At 36.6% G+C, this 27816-nt stretch overlaps 1 protein-coding gene across 1 annotated transcript in view; it reads right to left on the bottom strand.

The window, feature by feature from the left end:
• VPS13C (vacuolar protein sorting 13 homolog C) overlaps positions 1-27816 on the bottom strand; it is a 1402311-nt gene that overhangs the window by 578495 nt on the left and 796000 nt on the right. The window contains 5 exon segments of the mRNA XM_053719302.1: positions 13983-14150; positions 21478-21581; positions 24111-24227; positions 24577-24727; positions 25651-25710. Of these exon segments, the coding sequence (XP_053575277.1) occupies positions 13983-14150; positions 21478-21581; positions 24111-24227; positions 24577-24727; positions 25651-25710 (600 nt within the window).

The following is a 27816-nucleotide window of genomic DNA, read 5'->3' as shown; positions in this document are numbered from 1 at the left end:
TGTGGTGCTCTCTTTGCCACTTCCTGTTAGGAAGGATAATATCCCACAAGTAAGGATGAAAATGTGGACTCGGGACATCTTGCAAAAGAAATTTAAATTTCACTCCTGTTGAGAAAAAAAAAAACTTACCTTTTAATCCTCACAGCAGCTCCAACTTCCTCCGCCCGTCGCAAAGCCTCTTCCGGGGTCTAAAATGAGGAATCTGGCTTCCTCCAATCACAGTGTTGAATCAAACACTGATTCCCCCGGGGGGGAAGCCATGATTGGAGGATGACCTATCCATCATTTCTGGCGTCAGAAATGGCTTGCAACAACCGGAGGAAGCTGGAGCTGCTGTGAAGATTAAAAGGTACGTTTTTTTCTCAACAGGAGTGAAATGTAAATTTTGATGAATTAAAGTGCCCCTGTTTTAAATAAAAAATTTAAAAACCGGGCACTTTAGCATCAAAATTGACATTCACTTTAAGCCCCTTATTAATACTTGAAGATTTGTTACAAGGAAACCGAGGACTTTGGCTAGATCACTCGCTCCTAGCTTAGTGAGAAATAATAAAACTACAGGTATTCATGATTGGCTATCTTGGAAGGGTAATTACAAATGTGGAGGTAGAGATTGGGTCACTTGTCCCAATTTAGTTATTGGTGATACTTTTGTTTCAAGTTTTGACAATTCCTAAAATGCTATAAAGGTTTATGCGAATTGGAAAACTACATTTGCCGTTTACCTCCTTACTTGTAATATTTTTCATTGCCAATATGTGGGTAAGACCTCTCGTGAGGTTAGGACCAGATTTGGAGAGCAGGTTAGAGATGTCAAAAATTATTGCAAGGACTCAGCTGTGGCCAACCACTTTAATGGTTTTCATTTTTCCCACATTGCGGATATGTCCGTGCAAATTATAGACATAGCTACCATCCCGCCAAGAGGAGGCAATAAGCAAAAAATCCTTGATAAAATGGAATTATTCTGGATCTTAAAATTGCACTCACGCCAGCCTAATGGTATGAATAAGGAGTGTGATATTAATTATTTTATAGATGATTGATTGATTTAGCCTTATGTTTTTTCCTTACTCATTCCATTAAAATATAGGGATGTGAGTATTTACATCAACCCCATCTTTACTTAGTCAGTACATATAAAGCCATCTATTATAACATGTGAAGTTTCTTTCCTCTTGTTTATTTTTTACGATTTATAAGAGGCACTATTATCTATTTTCCATCATTTCCTGTTAATGGTGTCTGTGTTCCAATATATTTCTTACTATTATGAATTGGATTCTCTCTCTTGTTCATTGTTCCTTATGTAATTGTGTTTTTAATCTATGAATTGTTTTTACTTATCATTTTTTTGTATTATGTGTAAGGGGTTAATGAGTTTCCCTATAAAAGGGTATTGCTTCTTACATACTGTAGCCTATGATTAAGCGCCACTAGGGGGACGTGAAACGTGTCAGGCCGTCTCTTTTTTCATACTCTGGTGTCTGTTTGTTTTGCCATGGACATTGTTTTTTTAACTTGCTCGTTATTAAAGGATTTATTTTATTTTTACCCTCGAAGTAGTGCCTGCACTTTTTCTCTGTTGATACCTTTGGCGGATTGATTAGTCGCAGTTACGGTACTCCGATGCAGCTGTACATTGTGGGACTTACTTGTTTGTAGCCAATTTGTGTATGTCTGTCCGACATACGCTGTAGCGTATCATGTCCGACAGATATTGCTGAATGCCGACAGCATAAGCTGTCGGCATTTAACATTGCACAAGCAGTTCTGGTAAACTGCTTGTGCAATGCTGCCCCCCTCAGATTCACGGCCAATTGGCCGCTAGCAGGGGGTGTCACTCAGCTCGATCGTATAGGATCGGGCGGATTGCAGATTGCAGTCTCAGAGGCAGCGGACCAGTTATGGAGCAGCGGTCTTAAGACCGCTGCTTCATAACTCCTGTTTCTGGCGAGCCTGAAGGCTTGCGCAGAAACAGGGGCAACAAGCTCGATTCGGAGCTTGATAATTTGGCCCCTAAGTATGAACATATTTACTCAGATTTTAGAGTATACTAAAGGATAGTGAGAAGAGTACCAACTATGGGCCAAATAACAAGTGGCACAGTATTTATCGCTTTCGATCGTGCGCAAACACCACTGGAAGAAAAATTGTGTAGCCCACAGGTTAGTGTGCATATTACAAATTTAAAGTAAATGGTTTGAGTGCAAAAATCAGGACATCAAATAACATACATAGAGGTAATTATTCAAAAAAAATAGGAAATTTAAAAAAAGGTCAAGCAACCTATGTTGCGCCACTTGATTAACTCAGACAGTAAAGAATGTATTCAACCCCTTAGTGACCAGACCGTTTTTCAATTTTCTTACCGTTAAAGGGACACTAAACCCAATTTTTTTCTTTAATGATTCAGATAGAGCAGCAGTTTTAAGCAGCTTTCTAATTTACTCCTATTATCAATTTTTCTTTGTTCTCTTGCTATCTTTATTTAAAAAGCAGGAATGTAAATCTTAAGAGCCGGCCCATTTTTGGTTGAGAACCTGGGTTATGCTTGCTTATTGGTTTGCTAAATGTATCCACCAATACCAAGCACTATCCATGGTGCTGAACCTAAAATGGGCTGGCACCTAAGCTTTAAATTCCTACTATTTAAATAAAGATAGCAAGAGAATGAAAAAAAAAATTATAATTGGAGTAAATTAGAAAGTTGCTTAAAATTGCTGCTCTATCTGAATCATTAAAGAAAAATTTTGGGTTTAGTGTCCCTTTAAGGACCAGGGCTATTTTTACATTTATGCTGTGTTTTTGTTTAGCTGTAATTTTCCTCTTACTCATTTACTGTACCCACACATATTATACACAGTCATTCTTGCCATTAAAATGACTTTCTAAATACACCACTATTTTCATCATATTTTATAATTTACTATAAATTTTTTTAATAAAATATGATGGGAAAAAAAACTTTGACCCCCAAAATCTGTTACACATCTACAACCACCAAAAAATGCCCATGCTAAATAGTTTCTAAATGTTGTCCTGAGTTTAGAAATACCCAATGTTTACATGTTCTTTGCTTTTTTTGCAAAATACAAGTAGCACTTTGCTATTTCCAAACCTTTTTGTTTTCAAATTTAGTGATAGTTACATTGTAACACTGATATATCTGTCAGGAATCCCTGAATATCCCTTGACATTCAGTAGACAACCAAAAGTATTGATCTAGGCCCATTTTGGTATATTTCATGCCACCATTTTACCGCCAAATGCGATCAAATAAAAAAAAAATCATTAACTTTTTCACAAACTTTAGGTTTCTCACAGAAATTATTTACAAACAGCTTGTGCAATTATGGCACAGATGGTTGTAAATGCTTCTCTGGGATCCCCTTTGTTCAGAAATAGCAGACATTTATGACTTTGGCATTACTTTTTGGTAATTAGAAGGTCGCTAAATGCAGCTGCGCACCACAATTGTATTATGCCCAGCAGTGAAGGGGTTAATTAGGTAGCTTGTAGGGTTAATTTTAACTTTAGTGTAGAGATCAGCCTCCCACCTGACACATCCCACCCCCTGATCCCTCCCTGACCCACCTCACATGGATAGGACCTTTTAGTGGGATTATTTAAGCTTAACTGGAGCTTTTTGTAAGTATTTTACTGTATATTTGTATAGGTTTTCAACCTCATCTACTATGTTACAATTGCCACCGCCATCTTAAGTACTGGCAGAAAGTCTGCCAGTAGTAAAATAAGGCTTTATGTTTTTATTTATTTTTTATATATATATGCTGCAGTGTTGGATCCCCCCTTAGCCCCCAAACTCCCTGAGCCAACCCCCCAAAACAGCTCTCTAACCCTCCCCCTCTACTTATTTGCCGCCATCTTGGGAACTGGCAGCTGTCTGCCAGTACCCAGTTTGCAAAATTTTAGGCTTTTCTGTGCTAAATCCAATTTTTTCTGTAGTGTAGTTGCCCCCCTCAATACCCCCCCCTCCCAGATCCCTTTCCCAACAGTTATTCCCCCCTCCCTCTTCCTCCTGCCTTTAAAGGTGTGTAGCGCACGTGCCCCCCCCTCCCGACATCTGAGCCAGGAACAGAAACTGCTCCAGTGATGGGCCGCCCACCCGCCTTCCTCATATCCCTAATACCCACCCACCCACCCACCAACGATTGGCACCATCGCTGGCCAATGCAGAGGGGGCCACTGAGTGGCCCTCTCTGCATCGGTGTGCTTAAAAAGGGTATTGCACAATGCCTCAATATTAAGGGAATTGCTGGAATACCATGAAAGCGGCTGGAAGCGACCATGATCGCTTCCAGCGCTTGAAACCCCAGAGGACGTGCCAGGCACGTCCTTGGTCCTTAACTGACCCTTTTTGTAGGATGTGCCTGTCGTTAAGGGGTTAAAAAGACAGTAAAGTCAAAATAAACTCTTTCATGATTCAGATACAGCGTGATATTTTAAACAACTTTCTAATTTATTTCTGTTATCAAATTTGCTTTGTTCTCTTGGTATCTTTTATTAAAGTGTAAAACTAGGTAGGCTCATAAGAGCTCAGAAGTGTGCACGTGTCTTTAGTATTCTATGACAGCAGTGGTTTGCAACATTATTTGAAGCTTTGTTTTACAATGTTTCAAACTACTGCCGCCATAGAATACTAAAGACACGTGCACACTCCTGGGCTCTTATGAGCCACCTAGCTTTACTCATCAGTAAAAGATACCAAGAGAACAAAGCAAATTTGATAACAGAAGTAAATTGAAAAGTTCTTTAAAATTGCATGCTCCATCTAAATCATGAAGGTTTAATACATTCTATTTTCACAGTAATGAACTACAGGGAGCTATCAAGATATTGGTGGTTACACGTCATCAGATGTGTCCCCATAGACTTTAATGGTGTTTTTCTCTAGAATTGTGATAAACCCTTTAGCTACATGCAAGCGAGAGTGCAATAATACAATCTTCTAATATAATAGAGCATTTTCATTTTGCGTTACGTCCCTTTATGAATGAGAGAGAACTGTCTGAGGTTTTTTTATTTATTTTTTATTAAGTAGTGTTACTTTGTTTCTGTCCATAAGGCAACAGGTTGAACTTTTATTGATAAAGATAACTTCATTGCAATTGTGAGTACATGATGAACCTCCTGATGTCCAGTTACCTAGGTCCACAATGGGAGCTTAAAGACGACAATAACAAAAGGAGATAAGCCATCTGGAGCCAAACTCAGCATTCTAGACTTTCAACAAATGGACACAACAGCATTTAATGAAAGACTGAGTAGTTAAAGCAACATTAAATACAAATTTCATTTTATAAGCATAGTATTAAGGTTATTCTCGTCATCATCTAGACATTTGTGCTGCCATGTTAAAATCTAACTTTCACTGCAATTTCCTTGCTATGTGTTTCCAAATGTGCAGTAACTCTCTTTGAGATACCTGCAGTGAAACCTAGGTTCCAAAATGGTGGCACCCATAATTAAAGGGACAGTCTACACCAGAATATGTATTGTTTTAAAAGATAGATAATCCCTTTATTACCCATTCCCTAGTTTTGCATAACCAACACAGTTATAATAATACACTTTTTACCCCTGTGATTATCTTGTATGTAAGCGTCTGCAAACTGCCCCCTTATTTCAGTTCTTTTGACAGACTTGCATTTTAGCCAATCAGTGCTGGCTCCTAGGAACTCCACGTGCGGTGTTATCTATATAAAACACATGAACTAACACCCTCTAGTGGTGAAAAACTGTAAAAATGCCCTGAGCTAAGAAACTGCCTTAAAGGGCTTAGAAATTAGCAGATGAACCTCCTAAATTTTGCTTTCAACTAAGAATGACAAGAGAACAAAGCAAAATTGGTGATAGAAGTAAATTGGAAAATTGTTTCAAACTACATGCCCTATCTGAATAATAAATGTTTGTTTTGGACTAGACTGTCCCTTTAAAAAAGGAGCATTGAATCTATTTACTGCCTCTTTAATAGGTAATAACAAATTGAAAACTGCATTCAGATGCCACATACTCTTCTCTCCAAATTAATCATCAGTCTTAAATAAGGTACTGGTTTGTTCTGCTATATCACATGATCCAAGTTCTATTAAGTATTGATTGTCATTATAGGTTATGCATACCTATTTACTTTAATCACTCCTCCAGCAATAGACTTATCAACAGACACCATTGCAACCTGCCCTTTTTTAATTAAGTATTATTATTATCTGATATTTGTAGAGCACTAAGAGGGTTAAATTAGATCAATATCCCCTGCCAGCTTTGCAAGGCTAACATGACTGCCTGGAGATCCTTGCCACTATAGCACCTATGGAATTTAATATTCCCTCTGTTATATGTCAAATTAACAAGCAGTATGTTTTTGTATAGGCACTGGAGCTTACAGTTACACCATGAGGCTTAAACATTCCTTCTTTGGAAATAAATACACTGTATGTCTATGCCCTCTACTATCCAAAACAGGGTTATATTCAATAAAGTTTAATTGAAACGGACAATGCCTTAGGCTTTAGTCTCTACAATAATTACCAGTCTGTTATGAACTTGCAATACTGCTTGTGTCGATTCTCCCACCAGCACATGCCATTCAGGTTATTAATGTTATGTACAGTTTTAACAGTTTGTCAACCCTGTGCATTTTTTATTTTTGTATTGCATATTAATAAACTAACATTAAAAAGGGAGAGCTATTTTAATATTGCAAACCCTTTTGAGAAAGCCTTTAGGTATTGCCCATGTATAACATCCAGACAGAAAATACAAATTTCAGAAGATAAGGAAATATAACTAAATTGTATTTTGAACACAATGGAAACTTCAGAATTAAACTGCAATGTGATTTTTGTATTTTTGATTTAAAATTAGGGGACATAAAGGCAAACAACACAATAAATAACAAATGAGAAATATATTTTTTGGTGGCTTGTCTTGCAAGCCCATACTATACCAGCCTCACTAGACAATGATATTTGCATTTTTAAAGGAGAGAATAACACCAATCTATTTGTAAAGTATAAAAAGTAGAAAGAGTATTTTGTAAAGCACATTTACTGTTTCACAGCACCACTTCAAACAGGATGAAATAACTCAAAACTTCATAAATTGTAAGCCACCAATTATGATACACTTATTTTCTTCAGTCTGAGCCAGGGTGGATAAAAATCAATGATTTAAAAAAAAAAAAAAAAAATAATAATTTTGGATTTAAATCGGATTTTTTGGATTTAAATCGGATTTTTTGGATTTAAATCGGATTTTTTTAAATAAAATGCTTTTTGAGGAAAATATATTACCATCCAAAGGTTATGCCATCATGAAATAAAGATTCGTTTTTTAATTATGTAGAATAAGGCTGTATATGTTTAATTTTTTTGGTACATAAATTCCATTAATCCAGTTTCTCTGCCTACAAGATATTAAGCTATGATATGGGTATCCAGCAATCATCCATCTGTAATGCCAACTATAATAAACTTCAAAGCTAAGGGGGAACCATTCAAGAAATATATGTTTGCTGAAGAGATTTTAAAGAAAGTCACACCAGTGAACTGGTGGAAGTCACTTAAGCACTTGGATTTAGAGACTGTTCGAGTAATGATTTCACTTTTAACAGCAGTAGCTTCTTCTGCAGGCGTTGAAAGAATATTTTCTTCCTTTGGACTCATTCATTCTAAATTGAGAAATCGTTTGGGACCCGATAAAGCAGGAAAGCTTGTTTTTCTTTTCCAGATTACGAACAAAGAAGAAGCTGAAGATGACGAGTGAGCTACAGAGGACAGTATTTAAGTTTTTCATGTGTAGGCTGGGCTGACAGTCTAAGTTTCTTAAAATATATATATTTTGTTGAGCCAAATTAGTTAACAAACATGGATGTTTGTTTAAGCAAATAACATATGCTGTAATGTTATTGTTTCAGTTGAATACATCTATTTAAATTGTTAATATTAATGTAATGATTATTTTTCTCCTTCCTAAGTACAACAGAAAAGTTGTCCAAATATGAATTATATTGATTAACCTATTAAACTGGGGATAAAAAAACTAATATGAAAAGTTGTTATTCTAAAAAATCTTCATCTACTTGCATATTAAAGTTATACCAGCAAGAATTAGTCTTTATGTAGAAAACTATGATTTAAAACAAGCCTTACTGACTAGTGATTTAAATCGTGATTTAAATCGTGAATTAAATCAGTTTGATTTAAATCAAATCCACTCTGGTCTGAGCTGCTCCAAACCAGATCTGTATTTAGTTACAATAATGGACGTTGATTAGCAGATATATTCAGTGTAGCATCTGAGATTTTTCAACTGGACAAAATAAGATTTCTTTGGCAAAGGAAAAATAAAATTTCCCCTTGGTCTTGGCACAATGCATTTTCAATACCTTAAAGATCATGGCTAAAAAAATAGATAATTAGAAAAGTTAAAGTATGGACACACTTTGCTTTCAAGGGCGGATATTCTTTTGACCGTTGGGTTTGGATAATGATAACTTATCATCTGATACCATCAAATGTATGTCTGGTTAACCACATATGGGCACAATGTGTAGAAGACGATTGTGTTTATATTATTCTACAATTTGCTATATTATCAGTCTTGTCTCTGCCTCCACTGGAGGTCATTGATAAATGAAAAATGTGCATTTGATTCTTCAAAGAGAGGGGCTTTAATTCTATGTTGAGGCCTGTTTTCCCCTCAGAGTACAGGGTTTGTCAGAGGAATGCATATGGGGTATAGTTTGAGACTCTTTTTCACCTCATTCTTCGACCACCTCCAGTGAAGGTAAAGACAAGACTGAGGTACCTGTGAGGTGGGAGGGGTTTTATAGAGCTCTTGGTATTTGGGAATCTTTGCCTCCTCCTAGTGGTAAGGAAGAGTAATTCCCAGGAGTAATAGATCATGGACTCTCACCACCTGTATTGAAATAAATACACTAGTTAATAATGTACTGTACTTATTTCCAAGCAAATTATATTTTTCTTAAGTTTCAATAAATATTTAGTCTTTCCTTCATCAATCTGCTACTGAATAGAAAAGGGACATAAAATTGTTTTGCTAAAAACAAATTAAATAAAACAAATGAGCCTGGCCAGCAATGCTCAATTAAAAATAAAATAGCTAAACCATGGGCCAACAACTCATTTATATATGCTAGGATTGTATTACATAAGAGTAATTCACCTCCTGAGTTATTGAAGAATCCAGTAGCAAGTCAGCCTTTGTGAGTGCTGTCAGACCTGTCATACATATACTAATGTCAAGTTTGCCAAAATTGCTAATTGGTCTGAAATTCTAAAACATGTCACATTAATCAAAGTTTAAATATGCATGTGGTAAGCAATAAAACAGAAGCAAGAATAAGACCTCATTCATTATTTTAGTGAAATAATAACACAGATAATTCTTAAGTGTGATAATACAGAACATTGAAAGGCTACAAGAACATTGCCAAATTAGATAAATTAGCTGTGCTTCGCCAGCATAAAGGCACAAATGGCTCTTTACTTAAAAGGCTGTACGTAAACAAACTGAACCACTAATTTTTTAAAAGGATTCAGAAATAGAAAATGTTGGGTGGCGAAAAATAAATAATGAAAACATTTTAATAAAACATTAAATGAACATGGCAGCGTAGGAGTGCCTTTTTATATTAGGATGTGCTAAAAAATACATGGAATTTGATTTGCACTAATTAATTTGAACAGAAAACTGCACAAAACAATTTCTGTAATATTATTTTTATGCATTTAGAAAACGAATAGAAATTGTGGACATACACAACTTAATAATAAAACACATTTGCTTACTAGCAGGCTTAACAATAATAAACTACACACAACTAAATATAACTAATATTAAGAGCATAGAGAAGCCAGACCCTAACCCTAATTGTCCTGTTCCTATATCTGCTTTATCAGTTCTCAAAACAAATTAGATTTCAAATGGCACAATGATCACGCAGATGTTTTCATATTTCATTTTATGTAGCTTGACATGTAAAGGAATCTGATAATACTGAACCATCTCTGTTTGCCATTTGTTTACTAATACAGACTTTTAACTGAGCTTCCCTGAAAGAACTGGCCTAATAATAATAAAAAAAGAATAGTGTTGTCACTAACAAACTTTATGGCAGGTGCTTAGCAGGGATAGGCACAGACAAAGACAAAGGCTGTGGTGGACATTTTCCAAAGTACAGACCTTAGTGAAGGACACCAAGGTACATTTGAAATTAAAAACATTATTTTATAGTGCTTGGTGTTATTATACTGATGTAGATACCACTGATCCTATAACCAGCCCTCCTCTGGCTATACCCATGTGCCAGTGTCACTACAGTGTCTTTGTATAGTGCTTGGCGTTATTATACTGATGCAGATACCACTGATTGATCCTATAACCAGCCCTCCTCTGGCTATACCTGTGAGCCAGTGTCACTACAGTGTCTTTGTATAGTGCTGGGTGTTATTATACTGATGCAGATACCACTGACCCTATAACCAGCTCTTGTCTGGCTATACCCATGTGCCAGTGTCACTACTGTGTCATTATATAGTGCTGGGTGTTATTATACTGATGCAGATACCACTGACCCTATAACCAGCCCTCCTCTGGCTATACCCCTGAGCCAGTGTCACTACTGTGTCATTATATAGTGCTGGGTGTTATTATAGTGATGCAGATACCACTGATCCTATAGCCAGCCCTCCTCTGGCTATACCCATGTGCCAGTGTCACTACTGTGTCATTATATAGTGCTTGGTGTTATTATACTGATGCAGATACCACTGACCCTATAACCAGCCCTTATTTGGCCAATACGCATGTGCCAGTGTCACTACTGTGTCATTATATAGTGCTGGGTGTTATTATACCGATGAAGATACCACTGATCCTATAACCAGCCCTCCTCTGGCTATACCCATGAGCCAGTGTCACTACTGTGTCATTATATAGTGCTGGGTGTTGTTATACTGATGCAGATACCACTGATCATATAACCAGCCCTCCTCTGGCTATACCCATGTGCCAGTGTCACTACTGTGTCATTATATAGCGCTGGGTGTTATTATACTGATGCAGATACCACTGACCCTATAACCAGGCCTTGTCTGGCTATACCCATGTGCCAGTGTCACTACTGTGTCATTATATAGCGCTGGGTGTTATTATACTGATGCAGATACCACTGACCCTATAACCAGGCCTTGTCTGGCTATACCCATGTGCCAGTGTCACTACTGTGTCATTATATAGCGCTGGGTGTTATTATACTGATGCAGATACCACTGACCCTATAACCAGCCCTTGTCTGGCTATACGCATGTGCCAGTGTCACTACTGTGTCTTTGTATAGAGCTGGGTGTTATTATACAGATGCAGATACACATCCAGTATTTCACTCAGGCTTTATTTTTTCCATAACTTATCACCCAATCTCGCAAGCAGTCTCATGACAAGCCACTAACTTTATTCACACTACATATTTTTTTTTATTCCTATTATTTAATGAGAAAGAAAATATATACTAAGGTTGTGGCGGACACTGCAAGGGCTAGTCACGGACACCAGTGTCCATTTACGGACACCTTGCCTATCCCTGTGCTTAGTTCATTTCATATAAACAGATTATACTGTCACCAACCAAAGAGATGAGAAGCTGCAAAACAACACACAATTTATTCATCCACAGACCAGGGCTGTTTACATGCACAATCACAGTGGATAACCAATTAAAGGGACAGTCAACTCAATTTTTTTGTTTTAAAAGATAGCTAATCCCTTTATTACCCATTCTCCAGTTTTGCACAGAAAACATGGTTATGTTAAAGGGACAGTAAACACCAGAATTTTTGTTGTTTAAAAATGTAGATAATCCCTTTATTACCCATTCCCCACTTTTGCATAACCAACACAGTTATAAAAATATAAGTTTTACCTCTGATTACCTTGTATCTAAGCCTCTGCAAACTGCCCCCTTATTTCAGTTCTTTTGACAGACATGCATTTTTAGGCAATCAATGCTGGCTCCTAGGAGCTTCACGTGCCTGAGCTCAATGTTATCTATGGGAAACACATGAACTAACGCCCTCTAGTGGTGAAAAACTGTCAAAATGCTTTCAGATTAGAGGCGGCCTTTAAAGTGAATGTAAACTCAGCCTTCGTTCTAAACAGCAGTCTATCAAATATCAATAAAAAACCTGAGTTTCATTCATCAATTTTACATTTTCTAAAAGTATACCTTTATTTTCCCTAAATTTATACCAATTTGCGGCTAAACCGTCCTCCGCCCGGCATTCGCGCTCTGTTGCTCATCTTTTTGATTGATTTCTCAGTAGCCAATAACGGCTCTAACCACGGGGGGACCCACCCTCTTCTCATTACGTAATATGTCCTTATTGCGCATGCGTTCGTCTTTGGTGCCAAGCTAATCGACTGTAAGCTCGTGCACATTTCGCGCATGCGCAATACTAGTAAACACTAGTATTATTATACGGATTCCTTTCATTTCCTCTGTATTGTCAAATTTGTATTAGTGGATGTGAAAGGTCTCCGTATACAGGTTAGATTTTTCTATTTTTATTATCTATGTGACAACTATGTTTAGGCACATAATGCATGATATATGCGCTGTATTTACACTACTATCTAATATAATCATAATATAAAACATAATCTGCAATATATCGAGTGAAATCCTTTATTTGCTGCCATTATACTTTTTATGGATTTAGGATCAAACTAAAATATATGTTTGTGGCAAACCATTTAACACACCTCTATTCCATTAGATATCAGTATTACTTTTAATATATACTTTAGATATCCAAAATAGACTTACACTCGATATTTATGTTATTGAAATTGTCTGGATTCTTTTTTAGATTCTTTTGGGAGATCCTGTCCTACGCCACTCACGATAGTTTTCATTGAATGAATACACTCATTCAATGAATACTATCTTGTTATACAGCGTAAACAAGAGTAACGCATGCGCAATGTAAAATAGACACGGGAGCGCGCAGTGCCTATACGTAAACAGCGGGTGGGACCGCTGTTTACGTAATTTGCTTGAAAATGAGGAAGCAATGAGTGGGAGGAGCGGGTAAGCGAATGAGCGAGATGCAAGATATAAAATAAACAATAAAATACACTTTTTATTATAAATTTATTGCGGCGGTACACTTAATATCAGTAATGACTACAAAACTAGATAACACAAAAGGTAAAAATTGACATTCACTTTAAGGTCTAAGAAACTAGCATATGAACCTCCAAGGTTAAGCTTTCAACTAAGAATACCAAGAGAACAAAGCAAAATTGGTAATAAAAATAAATTGGAAAGTTGTTTAAAATTACATTCCCTATTTAAATCATGAAAGTTTTTTTTTTTTTTACTTGATTGTCCCTTTAATATACTTTTTACCTCTGTGATTAACTTCTTTCTAAGCATCTTCTGCCGGCACCCTGATCACATGACTATCTATTGAATTGCATTTAAGCCAATTAGTGCTCTGTTAGAATCCACAGGCATCAGCACAATGTTATCTATATGGCTCACATGAACTAGCTTCCCCTGATGTGAAAAGCAAATACAAAAGCATGTGATCATGGGGCTGTCTTTAGGGACTTAGAAACAGACAGAGGTTTAAAGGTTATAAAGTATGTTAAAATAACCATGTTGGTTGTGCAAAGCTGAGGACTGGCTAGTAAAGGCATTATCTATCTATCTTTTTTTTTTTTTTTTTTTTTAAATGTGTTGACTGTCCCTTTAATTGACGTGCTATGATCTGTGGGTTATTATTATTAAATAGCTCATTTACAACGTGCCCCCCATAGATTACCAGTGTGTCAGCACCTAAAATAATTTAATTGTAGATAGAGTAGTGTAGGTTTGCATAAATATTTAAAGTTGCAAAACAATACCTGAAGGAAAAAAATCAACTTACTAGAAGAGACATGAGGAACTTGTGAAGGAAGACTATCTGAATACAGCCAACCCTGAGAGATACTTCCCCATCAACCTTGGATACATCCTTGTAGGCTTCTCCTTGAGTGGCATCAGGGTAGAGAGTCAAATTGAAATTGAAAACCTCATCTTCCATAATGGACACAGCCTGTGGAAAGAGAAATGCAACTGAACTATGGACCCATTTTGCACTGTATTATGGTAACTAGTTCAAAATAATGAAACCGAATAATACAAAGGATATGACACATTGGCTGTTAGTGGGTTTTGGACTGAAGAACCATACTACTGGTGATATAAAATTGTAGTTTGAGATAACAGAGGTATAACTTGTTTTTCTGCAGCCCTTGGCACAAATAATTCTGCAACTGGTCCCACCCCACTGGTTTTATTTGCAACAGGTGATTATTAATGCATAATCTTCCAAGCACACAGTGATTAAAACTTCAGTTAGATATACAGCAATTACTCATTTAAATTATTTTAAGCTTACCTGAAGCCAGCTGACTCAGTAACTTTAGCCATGGCCATGTATACAAGTATGGCAACTCATATCAAAAGCCAGAGGTTCCTTGTCATATATATATATATATATATATATATATAATATATATATATATATATATATATATATATATATATATATATATATATATATATATATATATACACACACACATACACAAATATATATATATCCACTGTCATTAAATAACTATTCATTTAAAATAAAAGATGTCTAATAACCATTAATTAATTATCCTTTCACCTTGTAATTTACAGCTGCAATTGGTAAATTTTCTACATACTACTTGAGAGGCTAGAGTACAAAATGCATACCAATGTATGTTTCAGTTTGCCTACCGCCCACTACATGTTACACAGCGGCATAAGCTCATTTACATAAAAATGCTTTCATTTTGGTGCTTAACTGCATGTATATACTAATAATATTAAAAAAAGTTAAACAGAATTTTTAACTCTACAGAATAACATGGTTCCAACTTATTTAGATACTGAATTATAATAACTTATAAATCAATTTATTTGCACTCAAAATATAATCATATCAGTACTGTAGGATCAGTGCAATAGGTAGAACACCTCACAGAAATCAGACAAACTTCTCTGAGAGTGCATCATTCTAACTTATGGTTTCTAATGGTTACTAATGGTTTCTACAGCTTTTCGAAAAATGACTCTCTCCTCAAATGGAATAATCAAAATCAGAACAAAGGTTTTGAAAGAATTATTTTCAACAATCTTTAAGGGACAGTACACTGTAAAAAATGTTTTCCCATTAATGTATTTTCAATGATATACCAGCTGCAGAGTATAAAATGTATGAGAAATTGCACTCAGGTTTATTTTTGTATATGAAGTAGGTGGCAATATGCAGCACCAAGCTGGCTTTCCCACACGGCTATTGGCTAAGAGGTGGAAATGTCACCTCTGTCAAATAGCGTTCTGCTGTGTGCTGCCTTAGCAGTGCAGTGCAGCGAACGCTTGGAGCAAAGGAGCTTTCAGCATAAAGTATTTTATACTTCATGAATGAAAGTCCCCTTTATTGTTCCAATGGTAAATCCAAGCGTTTCACAAACGCTAGGATTTACCATCACTTTAACTATCCTGCACCCCACTAAGAGTATAATATTTTCTGCTGGCTGTGTTTACTTAGGCTTATCAATAGCCTAGGCTTAAGTATATACATTTTCAGTATATGTGGGGATACCACAGGCTAAATCAGCTATTTCAAATGCTAAAATATGGGTAAAGGAGCTACTTGTAAACAATTTAATAAACTCTAGCAGACAAAATTGATCATTGGGAATAATTTAAAGTGGAGAACATATTTGGGTGAACTTCCCCTTTAATAGCATCTGAAAAAACAACAAAATGTATGATAAATTTCATTCCGGATATGGAAAGTCCACAACGTCATTCAATTACTAGTGAGAGACAAAGAGCACCACAGCAAAGACTGTTAAATATCACTCCCCTACCCATAGTCCCCAGTCATTCGACCAAAGGGAATTGGAAAAAGGTATAACACAAAGGTGCCTGAGGTTTAGTCAAAAATAACTGTCATAAATAATGGTGGGGTCATGGACTCTACATATCCGGAAAGAATTTTTTTTTATCAGGTAAGCATACATTTTGTTTTCTTTCCTAAGACATGGAGAGTCCACAACGTCATTCAATTACTAGTGGGAACCAATACCCAAGCTAGAGGACACGGAATGAACTGGGAGGAAGAACAAGACAGGCAGACCTAAACAGAAGGCACCACCGCTTGAAGAACCTTTCTCCCAAAAGAAGCCTCTTTTTCCACAGAAGCTTTATTTTTGAAAGCCCAGGAAGAGGAGTGGAGTGAGCTGTAATTCTCTCAGGAGGCTGCTGACCAGCAGTCTCATAAGCAAAACAAACCAGAAAGAAAGAGAAGTAGCAGTAACCTTCTGACACTTACGCTCTCCTAAGAAACAAACAAAAAGGACAGAAGACTCACCAAAATCCTTAGTTGCCAGTAAATAGAATTTTAGAGCAAGCACAACATCCAAATTGTGCAACAGACGTTCCTTATGAGAAGGATTGGGACAACAGATTTCTGATTAAAATTTCTAACCGAAACCACTTTAAGGAGAAAACCCAATTTAGTATGAAGAACCACCTTATCCGCATGAAAGATAAGATAAGGCAAATCACAAAGCCGAGAGTTCCTGAAACTCTCCGAGCAGAAGAAATAGCAACAAGAAACAAAACCTTAAAAGATAACAACTTAATATCTATGGAATGCATTGGCTCAAACTGAGCCTGCTGCAAAACTTTAAGAACAAGGTTAAGACTCCAAGGAGTAACAGGTTTAAATACAGACCTAATTCTGACCAAGGCCTGACAAAAGGATCTAATATCTGGCACATCCGCCAGATGCTTATATAACAGAATAGATAAAGCAGAAATCTGACCTTTCAGAGAACTGACTGACAACCCTTTCTCCAGACCTTCCTGGAGAAAAGACAAAATTCTAGGAATCCTGACCCTACTCCAAGAGTAGCCCTTTGATTTACACCAATAAAGGTATTTATGCCATACCTTATGGTAAATCTTACGAGTAACAGGCTTAGAGTCTGCAGCATGGTACCAATGACCGACTGAGAAAACCCACGCTTAGCCAGAACTAAGCACTCAATCTCCAAGCAGTCCTCTTTAGAGAAACAAGATTTGGATGAAGGAACGGACCCTGAGTTAGAAGGTTCTTCCTCAGAGGTAACCTCCAAGGTGGAAGAGATGACATCTTCACAAGGTCTGCATACCAGATCCTGCGTGGCCATGCAGGAGTTATTAGAGACACTGTTGAGACACTTTAGGTCTAAAATGGTTTGAAAAGTTCCATCTTTTTTAGGCACTACAAACAGATTTTAATAGACTCCTAGACCCTGTTCCCTTACTGGAACAGGAACAATCACTCCAAGGGACGAAAGATCCTGAACGCAGTTCAAGAATGCCCCTCTTTTTACCTGGTCTGCAGATAATCTTGAGAGATGAAATCTGCCCTTGGGAGGAAGAGATTTGAATTCTATTTTGTAACCCTGAGATACTATGTCCACAGCCCAAGGATCTGGGACATCTCATATCCAGGCTTGACAGAATAAGGGAAAGTCTGCCCCCCACTTGATCCAGTCCCGGACCGGGACCCTTCATGTCGACTTATGCTCAGGTGAAGGTTTCTTTAATTGCTTCCCCTTGTTCCAAGACTAATTGGGCTTCCAAGAAAACTTGGATTGCTCCTGCTTGGAAGCAGAGAAGGAAGAACTTTTGACCCTTGAAGCTTCAAAAGGAATGAAAATTACTTTGACGTCCTTTAAGTCTGATCTTTTTATCTTGTGGTAGAAAAGATCCTTTTCCACCCAAAATATTATATATATTATGTCTGCCAGGCCAAACCCAAACAAGGTCTTACCCTTGTAAGGAAGCGCCAGAAGCTTAGACTTGGAGGTAACATCAGCTGATTTTAGCCATAAAGCCCTGCAGGCCAAGATAGAATAGTCAGACATCTTGGCTCCCGATCTAATAACTTGCATGTAATCATCAGAAATAAAGGAATCAGCTAGTTTAAGAGCCTTAATCCTATTTTGAATTTCCTCCAACGGAGTCTTTTCTAAAATATATTCAGACACTTACTGTAATAATACAAACTGCAGGTTGCCATTCAAGACCTTGATGAACATACATCTTCTTCAAATAAGCCTTTCAGCTTTTTGTCCATTGATCCTTAAAAGAGCAACTATCCTCTATAGGAATAGTAGTTCTCTTAGCCAGAGTAGAAATGGCCCCATCTACTTTAGGCACCGTGCACCATGAATCTTTAATGGAGTCAGCAACAGGAAATATCTTTTTAAACACAAAAGACGGGGAAAAAGGTATCCCTGGCTTCTCCCATTCCTGTGAAATAATCTCCGTCACACGGTCTGGAACAGGAAACACCTCCACTGAGGAAGGAACATCATAGAATTTATTAAGCTTACTAGATGTTTTTAGGGTTAACCACAACAGGAGAGTCCGAGTCATCCATAGTAGCCAATACCTCCTTTAATAATACACAAAGGTGTTGAAGCTTAAACCTGAAGTTTACTTCTTCAACCTCAGACAAAGTATTTACACTGTCAGAATCTGAGATTTCACCCTCAGAAGCTACTGAGGTAATGTCCTCCCCAGTGTTATGAGGGAGGTCAACCTGCGTAGCAGCAGCTGAAACAGACCCCTTACCCTCTGATAAATGATTAGTTTTCCTCTTGTGTTTTCCTAAAACAGGAAAAGCAGATAATGCCGCAGACACCGCAGAAGATATCTGTGCAGCAAAATCAGCAGGCAAATATACTCCACCAGGAGGCTGAGAGGAACTGCAGGGCACTGCATGTGACACCAGAGAGGCTTGGGACGTTTAAGGTGAAAACTGTGGCATTGCCTTTACAGCCTTATCCTAAGAGACTTTACTGGGCTCAGAGGGCAACAATTTATCTTTACATTGCAAAGTTTTAGCTAAACAAGCAGCACAGAACTGCATAGCCAAAACAATTTGTGTCTCCAGGAATAATAAACATTTGTTACACGAAACTTGTTCCATGTCCATAATAGCTTCAATAAAAGTTCCCCAAAAAATAAAACAAAAAAATAACTTTTACAATAAGACTACTGTCACTTTAAGAAGTCTATCTCCCAGAGCAAAAATATGTTAAATGCAAACAGCAAAATAACAAATCTAAGAAACTCTACACCGCAGTAGATGCTGAGGTGCCCTACCCGACCCCTCAGAAAAATGCGATAACAAAAACACTGAAAACCAGCAGATTGTGAGTGTCCTCTGATCGGCTAAAGAGAAACTGCACCAATCAAAAGCAGGCATTTCTCAGCCGAATTAAAAACAGCTAATGAATCCTCTAGCGATTTAAAGCAACAGCAACTGTGCATACCAACATAAAGAAAATAAAAAGACAACGGTATCTTTTAAAAACACTCAGCATCACAAAAACACCAAAATGAGCCCCATACATATATGTGAAAAGGATTTCTCCCCCACATATAACCCCTTAAAGGGCCATGATACCCAAATGTTGAAACACTTGAAAGTGATGCAGCATAGCTGTAAAAAGCTGACTAGAAAATATGACATGAACATCTTTATGTAAAAAAGAAGGATATTTTACCTCAAAAATTCCTCAGTAGCCACATCCCATTGTAAAGGACTTCTAAGCAGCAAATCAGTATGTCTGTCCCGGGTCAGCTAATGGAAGTGAGCTTACGTGCACACTTATCTTATTTCCCTATTCAGTTTAAGGAAGTTTACTATGAAATCTCATGAGATCACAGTAAAAGAGTTCATGACCTCAGCACTGTTGATGCTGATTGGCTGCTGTTCATTTCTTCATTTAAAAAAAAAAAAAAAATTTTACCTGCAGCTGGGCAGCAGCTGTGTATAACTTTTTATACAGAACTTACTCTGGTGAGCTGATGAAGTTGTGAGGTAAAATATCTTCCTTTTTTACATAGAGATGCTCAGGTCATATTTTCCTGTCAGCTTTTTACAGTTATACTGCATCAGTTTCAAGTGATTTAGCATATGAGTATTATGTCCCTTTAAGTCTCAGTCACAAAATAAGTGCCTGCATCCTGCAAATAGAAAATCCTTAATAAAGGATTAAATGTGTCCCAATAAAATAAAGCAGCAGAATCCTGTAAAGTGCAAGTCTCCATACCTAGAAGACAAAAATCACTTACCTGCAATCTAGCTTTCTATACCTAGGGCAGCAATATGTTAGGAAACAAATTAAGCACAACCTCACAACTTCCCAACTGCTTAAAAGCAACCACTACTCTACTGCAGAGATTGACATGGACTCAGCTAAACCCCAAATCCTTGCTTGCAGGGAAAAGGAATTCATTTCTTCAGACACCAAACTTCACCTCCTCCATTAACAGAGGCAAAGAGAATGACTGGGGATTATGGGTTGGGGAGTGATACTTAACAGCCTTTGCTGTGGTGCTCTTTGCCTCCTCCTGCTGGCCAGGAGTGATATTCTCACTAGTAATTGAATGACGTAGTGGACTCTCCATATCTTAGAAAGAAAGCAAAACTTTAAGACAATCAGTCTACACACTGGTTTGTCCCAGCATCATCAGAAGCAACAATGACTGGTTACAGATAACACCAACAAACTGAATGCTGTTTTCAAATTCACTAATCCACTCCACAGAAAGCATCTTTGACAGGAGTAAATCACACATACGCAAACATATGAATAACCACTCAACCCTAGTTAAACACTGCATTTTAATAAATATTGTTTCTGTATCATAGTTGCTTTCATGTATCAGTGTTATCTTGATGTTGTATACTTCAGGAAAGAAACAGATTCAGGTAATCTTCACCTATATTTTCCCTGTACAGATTTTTAATAGATATTGTCCCTGCTAGTTAATGTAAGCTGGTTGGCAAATCCCTAATCATATGTAACCTTAGGGTGGGTTGGTTTTATCTGCAAATAACCTGTAAAACCTCATATACATAAATCATGGGCATGGCACCCATCTATGCAATATCTTAAAGCCTATTCCAGATCACTCATAAGCCAAAAAAATATTAAGTATGCAGCAAAATGCAAATTTAAATTGATCAGTACTATTAAACGTTCAAAGGAAAAACATGTATTACATTTACAAAGTAAAACTTCAGTTTAATGTACAATAACGGTTAGAGTGATATTTCACTTCATTCCAGTGAATCTTGGAGAATTGGATCCTCAGTTTCAGTCACATTAATCTGCTGCTTGTATCATCACATGTGCACATATATGGAGATATAAATTGTATTTGTAACTTTTTATATTGGCATATTTAAAAATGTACTGTTTTGTAGTCTATATATAAAAAATCTTGAGTATAATGATATACAAACTGGTTCAATTTAACTAGCATTTTACCTTTTTATGAATAGTCTCTGGGTTTACATCATTAACAATAATATCCCGTAGCCGGGCAAAGGCTTGTATTTGGTTCATCTGGATGGAAACTGAAGAGTCTAGGCCTGCAGTTAAAATAAATAAATATTTAAAGAAAAATAATTAACAGAAAAAGTAATGCAATCAGAAATCTATCTATATAGAAACTCCTCATGTCAATAGGTAGCATATTCTACTAAAATCACCCTCCAAAGTGGTTTCAAATGTAGTGAAAATATCATGAAATGCGTGCACAGATCATGAGGTGCAATTACTGAAGAACAATTCCCAGCCAATAAACAACATTTCAGTTTTTTGAAATCCTTGTGACAGTAAATTATTTAACCGATGGGACTTTCAACAAATAAGTGAAAGGACAAGTACTTACATTACAGAGAATATTAAAAAATAAGTGTTTTATAAACATGTGAACACAGGAAAAAAACAGGCACTGCAGAATTTAGTCAAATATAAAAGGGTAAAAAAAACAGTGCTTCCTTTTTATAAATAATATTTCTTAAATCAAAAGTAAACATAAATCTTTGTTAATAAAAGCAAATAGCTTACTTGTTTTCTTGCAAAATGATCACTAAGAAATTCTCAGTATAGCCCCTATCTACAGCTAAACAAGCAATCACTTGAAAGTGATGCAGAATTGCTGTCAAAAGCGGACTAGAAAATATCACCTGAACATCTCTTAAGAAATTTTTAGGTAAATATCTTTCTTTTTTACAAAGTATTCCCACCCCATTGTAAAGGGATTTTAAGCAGCCAATCAGGATACTTGTCCCATGACTTGCAAGGGAGCGTGCATCTGGCATGTGCAGGCACAGTCATGTTATTTCCCTATTCAGTTTAAGGAAGTTTACTATGAAATCTTGCAATATTTCAGTGAAATCCCATGAGCTCAAAGCAATGCATTAACTCAGCAATGCTGATGGTGATTAACTATTGGGTTTTCTTTCCAACTTGCAGCTGGACAACAGCTGAAGTATACCTGTTAACCAGAGCACTTACTCTTGTAAGCTGAATAAATTTTGAGGTAAAATATTTCCCTTTTTTACATAGAAATGTTCAGGTGATATTTTGCTGCCAGCTTTTTACAGTTATGCTGCATCACTTTCAATTGATTTAGCATATGCATATTATGTCCCTTTAAGTTAAAAAAGAATTAAAGGTAGAATCCTTTTAAAATGATGAATAATACACCATACCTTCTCAGAGAGCCAGCAGTGGCTTGCATGACACAAATTACGTATCCAGAAGCAAAACACGCCACTGCCAGATCTCTAAGAAGATGTGGTGTTTGAATACTGGTGCATGGGCCCTCACAGGATATGTGCGTATGCTGCAGAAAAAAAACAGTAGTAACTTTTACTAGAAGCATTTTTGCTAATGGAAGTATATTGCTAATATGTTTATATGTCAAATTGACATTTTAATTTTGTCTTTTCTGTCCATTTAAGTTTAACAAGTTTGGAGCATGCAGACCTGTTCAATGCATGCTGAAATGTTTTAAAAACAGAGACATGCAGGTTCCTGGATTTACACTTACAGAGTAGCAAGATTCATACAACATGCCTAGAAGGACCACCCGTCTAGTTGATTATTCTGTATTTGTACAGAATAATAGCCACTGTAAAAATAAGTGCATCTGGAAAAAAATATTTTGACTGAAACTTAAAGAAATGTACCCTGTTAAAGTTGTACTGAAATTACCACTAGAAGGAAAACTGAAAATGTCTGGTCTGAGTGAGGAACTACAATCACATGTAAGAATACAGAGTGATCAGGAGGTGGGTTCTTAGTTTTATACAAAAAAAGGCAGTGGTCAGGTGCAGGGATAGGCAGTGGCTGCATTCTAGTACATATGGGCTTGCTGGGAAACAAGAAGAGCAGCATTAATTTAATTGGGAGGCTATGCAAAGTGCCTATTTCCATTTAACAGGAGGTGGCGTCACCTTCTCCTCAGTTCGGAACACTATAAAAATTACCAAGTACAAAGGTGAATGCTATTCCTATGGCAAAAAAACTGTAACCTAGAAGTGCACAAGGCCCATTATTTGAAAGAGGTAATGTAAGAACATCTTTGGAGGACCTAGCTTCTTTGCCCAGTACTGAGCAACGTCTTGGTGCCAGAGCGTTGACCTCGTTTCCCAGGTAAACCCAACTACCAGCTCCAATCCCTTCAGTCGGAGCCTGTCTCGAACTGCTGGCCCCTCTTGTTGACGGTAAACTACAACATCCCTGTCTTTTTGCATTTATAGTATTCTGTCTGTTTTTTGTCTGATTTCAGAAATAGTTATCTCAAAAATTGTACAATTACTGGTTCTTCTCTGTGCAACACTCTGAAAGAGTATCAAGCCAAATAATGTGTTTATATAAAAGAAAAAGGATGTTTGAGCAGAACAATGGGGATGGGTTACACAATAACTATGGCAAAAAAACTGTTCACAGAGTAATTGCAGGGATACCAGGTACCGAGCTCTAAGGCAAACATTTAGATGCATAGGTTTATACCAATAAAAAACAAATTAAATGCATATGTGTTTTGTGAACATATGAAAAATTGTTAAGAACATATTAGAGAAGAATTGCCTTATAGATTCACATACCCTGTATTATAATCTCAGTGATTTGTCGATCTCCATCACACACATTCACTCTGAAAGAATCCAGCTTCGCAAATAATTTGAAGAAGAACACATCCTTATCTTTTGAAACCTTTGCAGCTGATGACAAAAAGAGGAAATTTGTTTTTTACTTACTTTATGCTTAGAGTCCTTAATTTAATATGTTGAAGCTTAATTCTGTGTCCTTTTAGTATTTATACTAAATATATACAATTAGGTATAATTTATTGAAACTTTCTAGTACATTTGTATTTGCATGGGATTAATGACATGTTGATAAAGCCTTGAAAAGAGAACATAATAGAGAAACTGCCGGACATTTCTTCTTGTTGTTTCATTATCACACACCAAGCATTAGGGAATGGAGAGATAAGCACTAATTGCTGAAACATCTTTTTATAACACAATCTCATTTTCATAATGAATCAATATTTGTCTTGGGCTTTACCTTTTTTAACAAACGTTCCTCTGTCCTGTTGCTCTTGCGTTGGGCTTTTATCAGCCTTATCAGGGAGGCTTGGGATAGCTTCTGTCAGGAAGCTGATGGCAGAGAGCAAAGCCTGAGAGTGTAGCAAGAGTTCCACAGATGAAAAGGCCACCTGTTGGAAATGGAGAAGTAACAATAGTGTTTCTGTTGGAAATTAGATGTCATCAGGTTGGCATAATATGACTAAGACAAGAGGATGGCACATGGAAAACAGAGAAAGTATACGCATAAAACAATCAACCATTTAATAAGCATATTAAAAAAAACACCGTAATACGTAAATGTAAATAGATTGCTAATCAGCCACAGCATATTTTAATGCACTATGCAATATAAGTTAATTAAAAAAATGATTACCTTAAAACATCCCCATACATTTATTTGCCTGTCAGCGATTAAAGGGACATTAAACACTAAATACATGCTAGATAGAATGATGCATTCAAAGAAAAGATTAGTCCATGACTAACATGTAGATATATTTTTTAAAGTTTAATTAGTTGTTTAAAAAGTGACAAAATAAGTGTAAAGTTTTAGTGTCTATAAAACACTGGGAGCTGCCATGTTGTAACTTGTGTTACCTTCTCTGCTGTGGCCAATTAGAGACAGTTATAAATAGGTCACTAGAGTGTGCAGCCAATGGTTATGCTGGATTTAACAGTGTTCTGCACTTCCATTCTAACAGGAACTGAAAAGCTCACAATTTCAGAATGGGAATTACAGGCAAAGAGGACAAAATAAATAATGAAAATATATTGCAGAGTTGTTTTGTTTTATTATATACAATTTATCATTTTATATTACCATCTCAAAGTGTTTAATGTCCCTTTAAGTTTATTCTGAGATGTGAGTAAAAGATTCCAATATCCATGATAAAAGAAAAAAAAAGACTAAAATAGCTTTATGAAAATAGCCTGGAGATGTACTTTTGTATCCCATTAAACATACCTCACTACCTAAATGCTGATTTAGTATGGTAATAGGTTCTCATAAGGGACAAAAATAGATTAGCTTTGAGAATAGAATGAACTGTACCTTTAAAGTCTGTTCAGTGCTTCCAAAAGTGGTTTGAAAGTCTGGACCATTTTTCTCAGCCTACAAAACAAAAATGTAAATTAAATCAATATTATATTCAATTTAAAGAAAACTAGAGTTTGTTATATCCAGTGGTGCGCACGAGCTTCTAAAAAGTTAACTTCTGGTTTCTAATTGTATTTTAAACATAAATATGGGCATACTGTTTTGACTTCTTACTTAATTCTTACCTAAAACAGCCATATAACTATAACCAATTTAGAACACATAATCCTAGCTAAAGAAAAAAAAATATGTATGCTTACTTGATAAATTTCTTTCATGATGGTAAGTATCCATGAGATTTCATATGTGGGATTAAAGTCCAGTCCCTGCAGGAGGAGGCAAAAACACCCCACACAACAGAGTTTTAATCTCTCATACTTTCCCATGATTCCTTAGTTATACATATGGCAAAGAGAAAGAAGAAAATAAAGTAGGAAAGAAAAGGGGTAAAGAAGTGCAAAGTGGTACTGTTGCCAACTGGTATTGGATAAACAAGTGCAGGTGGACGCTCACCATCATGAAATAAATTAATTTATCCAGTAAGTATAAATTTTGTTTTTTTTCATAAGATGGTGAGTGTCCAAGAACCATCACATGTGGGATTTTATATCCAAGCTGTAACAGGTAAGGTTGGTACTAAACAGGCACTGCAACCTGAAGAACTTTCCTACCAAAAGCAGCCTCAGAAGAGGCAAATGTGTCAAAATAGTACAATTTGGTAAAGGTATGAAAATATGACCGAGTAGCTGCCTTGAACATCTGTTCAATTGAAGCTTCATTTCTTAGAGCCCAAAACGTGGTGACTACTCTGAAGTAATTAATTCAGGGGGAGACTTGCCCGCTACTAGTTAGGCCATGTGAATCAAACAACCCTGCAAAGGTGATAGCAGCAAATGTCTGTCCCTTGTGGGGGACCTGATAAATGGATAAAGAAGGAAAAATAAATTCTTCAAGCCACTAAAGAATTCAGAATTTCAAGGCCCATACTACATCCAAGTTATGAAGTGATCTGTGTTTAGCATTTTTTTGTTGGTGCTGGGCAGAGAGATGGGACTACAATTTCCAAATTGAGGTTTTTAGAAGAAACAACCTTAGGAAGGAAAGAGTAGTTTTTTCTTACAACTGCTTTATCCTGATAAAAAATCAAGTAAGGCGAATCACAAGATAGAGCAAAAAATCTCATATGCTCTTCAGGGGTGGCACAATGGCTAAGAGAGAAAGAACATCTCAAGACAACTGTTGAATGTCCAGACTATGCATAAGTTCAATCAGCTGAGCCTGAAGAAAGCTGAAGTTAAAATGAAGGTTCCACAGAGGGGTATAGCAGGCCTGATAACTGGTCTTATCCTGACTAATCTTAAACAGGAAGTCTCAAAATCTTCTTGTGATACAAAACTAAAAGGGAAGAAATGTTGAATTTAAGTGAACTGGCTGATAAACTCTTATCAAGACCACCCTACAAAAAAAAACATAATTTATGTAAGAACTTACCTGATAAATGCATTTCTTTCATATTGGCAAGAGTCCATGAGCTAGTGACGTATGGGATATACAATCCTACCAGGAGGGGCAAAGTTTCCCAAACCTCAAATGCCTATAAATACACCCCTCACCACACCCACAATTCAGTTTAACGAATAGCCAAGTAGTGGGGTGATAGAAAAAAAAGGAGAAAAAAACATCTAAAAAGGAATTGGCAATATAATTGTGCTTTATACAAAAAACATAACCACCACAAAAAGGGTGGGTCTAATGCATTCTTGCCAATATGAAAGAAATGAATTTATCAGATAAGTTCTTACATAAATTATGTTTTCTTTCATGTAATTGGCAAGAGTCCATGAGCTAGTGACGTATGGGATAGAAATACCCAATACGAAGTGGAGACTGATCTAGTAGAATGACCTGTGATTTTCTGAGGCGGGGCCTGACCCGACTCCAAATAAGCCTTATGAATCAAAAGCTTTAACCAAGATGCCAATGAAATAGCAGAAGCTTTCTGACCTTTCCTAGAACCAGAAAAGACAACAAATAGACTAGAAGTCTTTCTGAAATCTTTAGTAGCTTTGACATAATATTTCAAAGCTCTTACAACATCCAGAAAATGTAAGGATCTTTCCA

The sequence above is a fragment of the Bombina bombina genome, chromosome 6 (assembly GCF_027579735.1).
Source record: "Bombina bombina isolate aBomBom1 chromosome 6, aBomBom1.pri, whole genome shotgun sequence".
NCBI lineage: Eukaryota > Metazoa > Chordata > Amphibia > Anura > Bombinatoridae > Bombina > Bombina bombina.
Note: the sequence above shows the minus strand (reverse complement) of the source record. Positions and strands in the feature narration are given on the sequence as shown.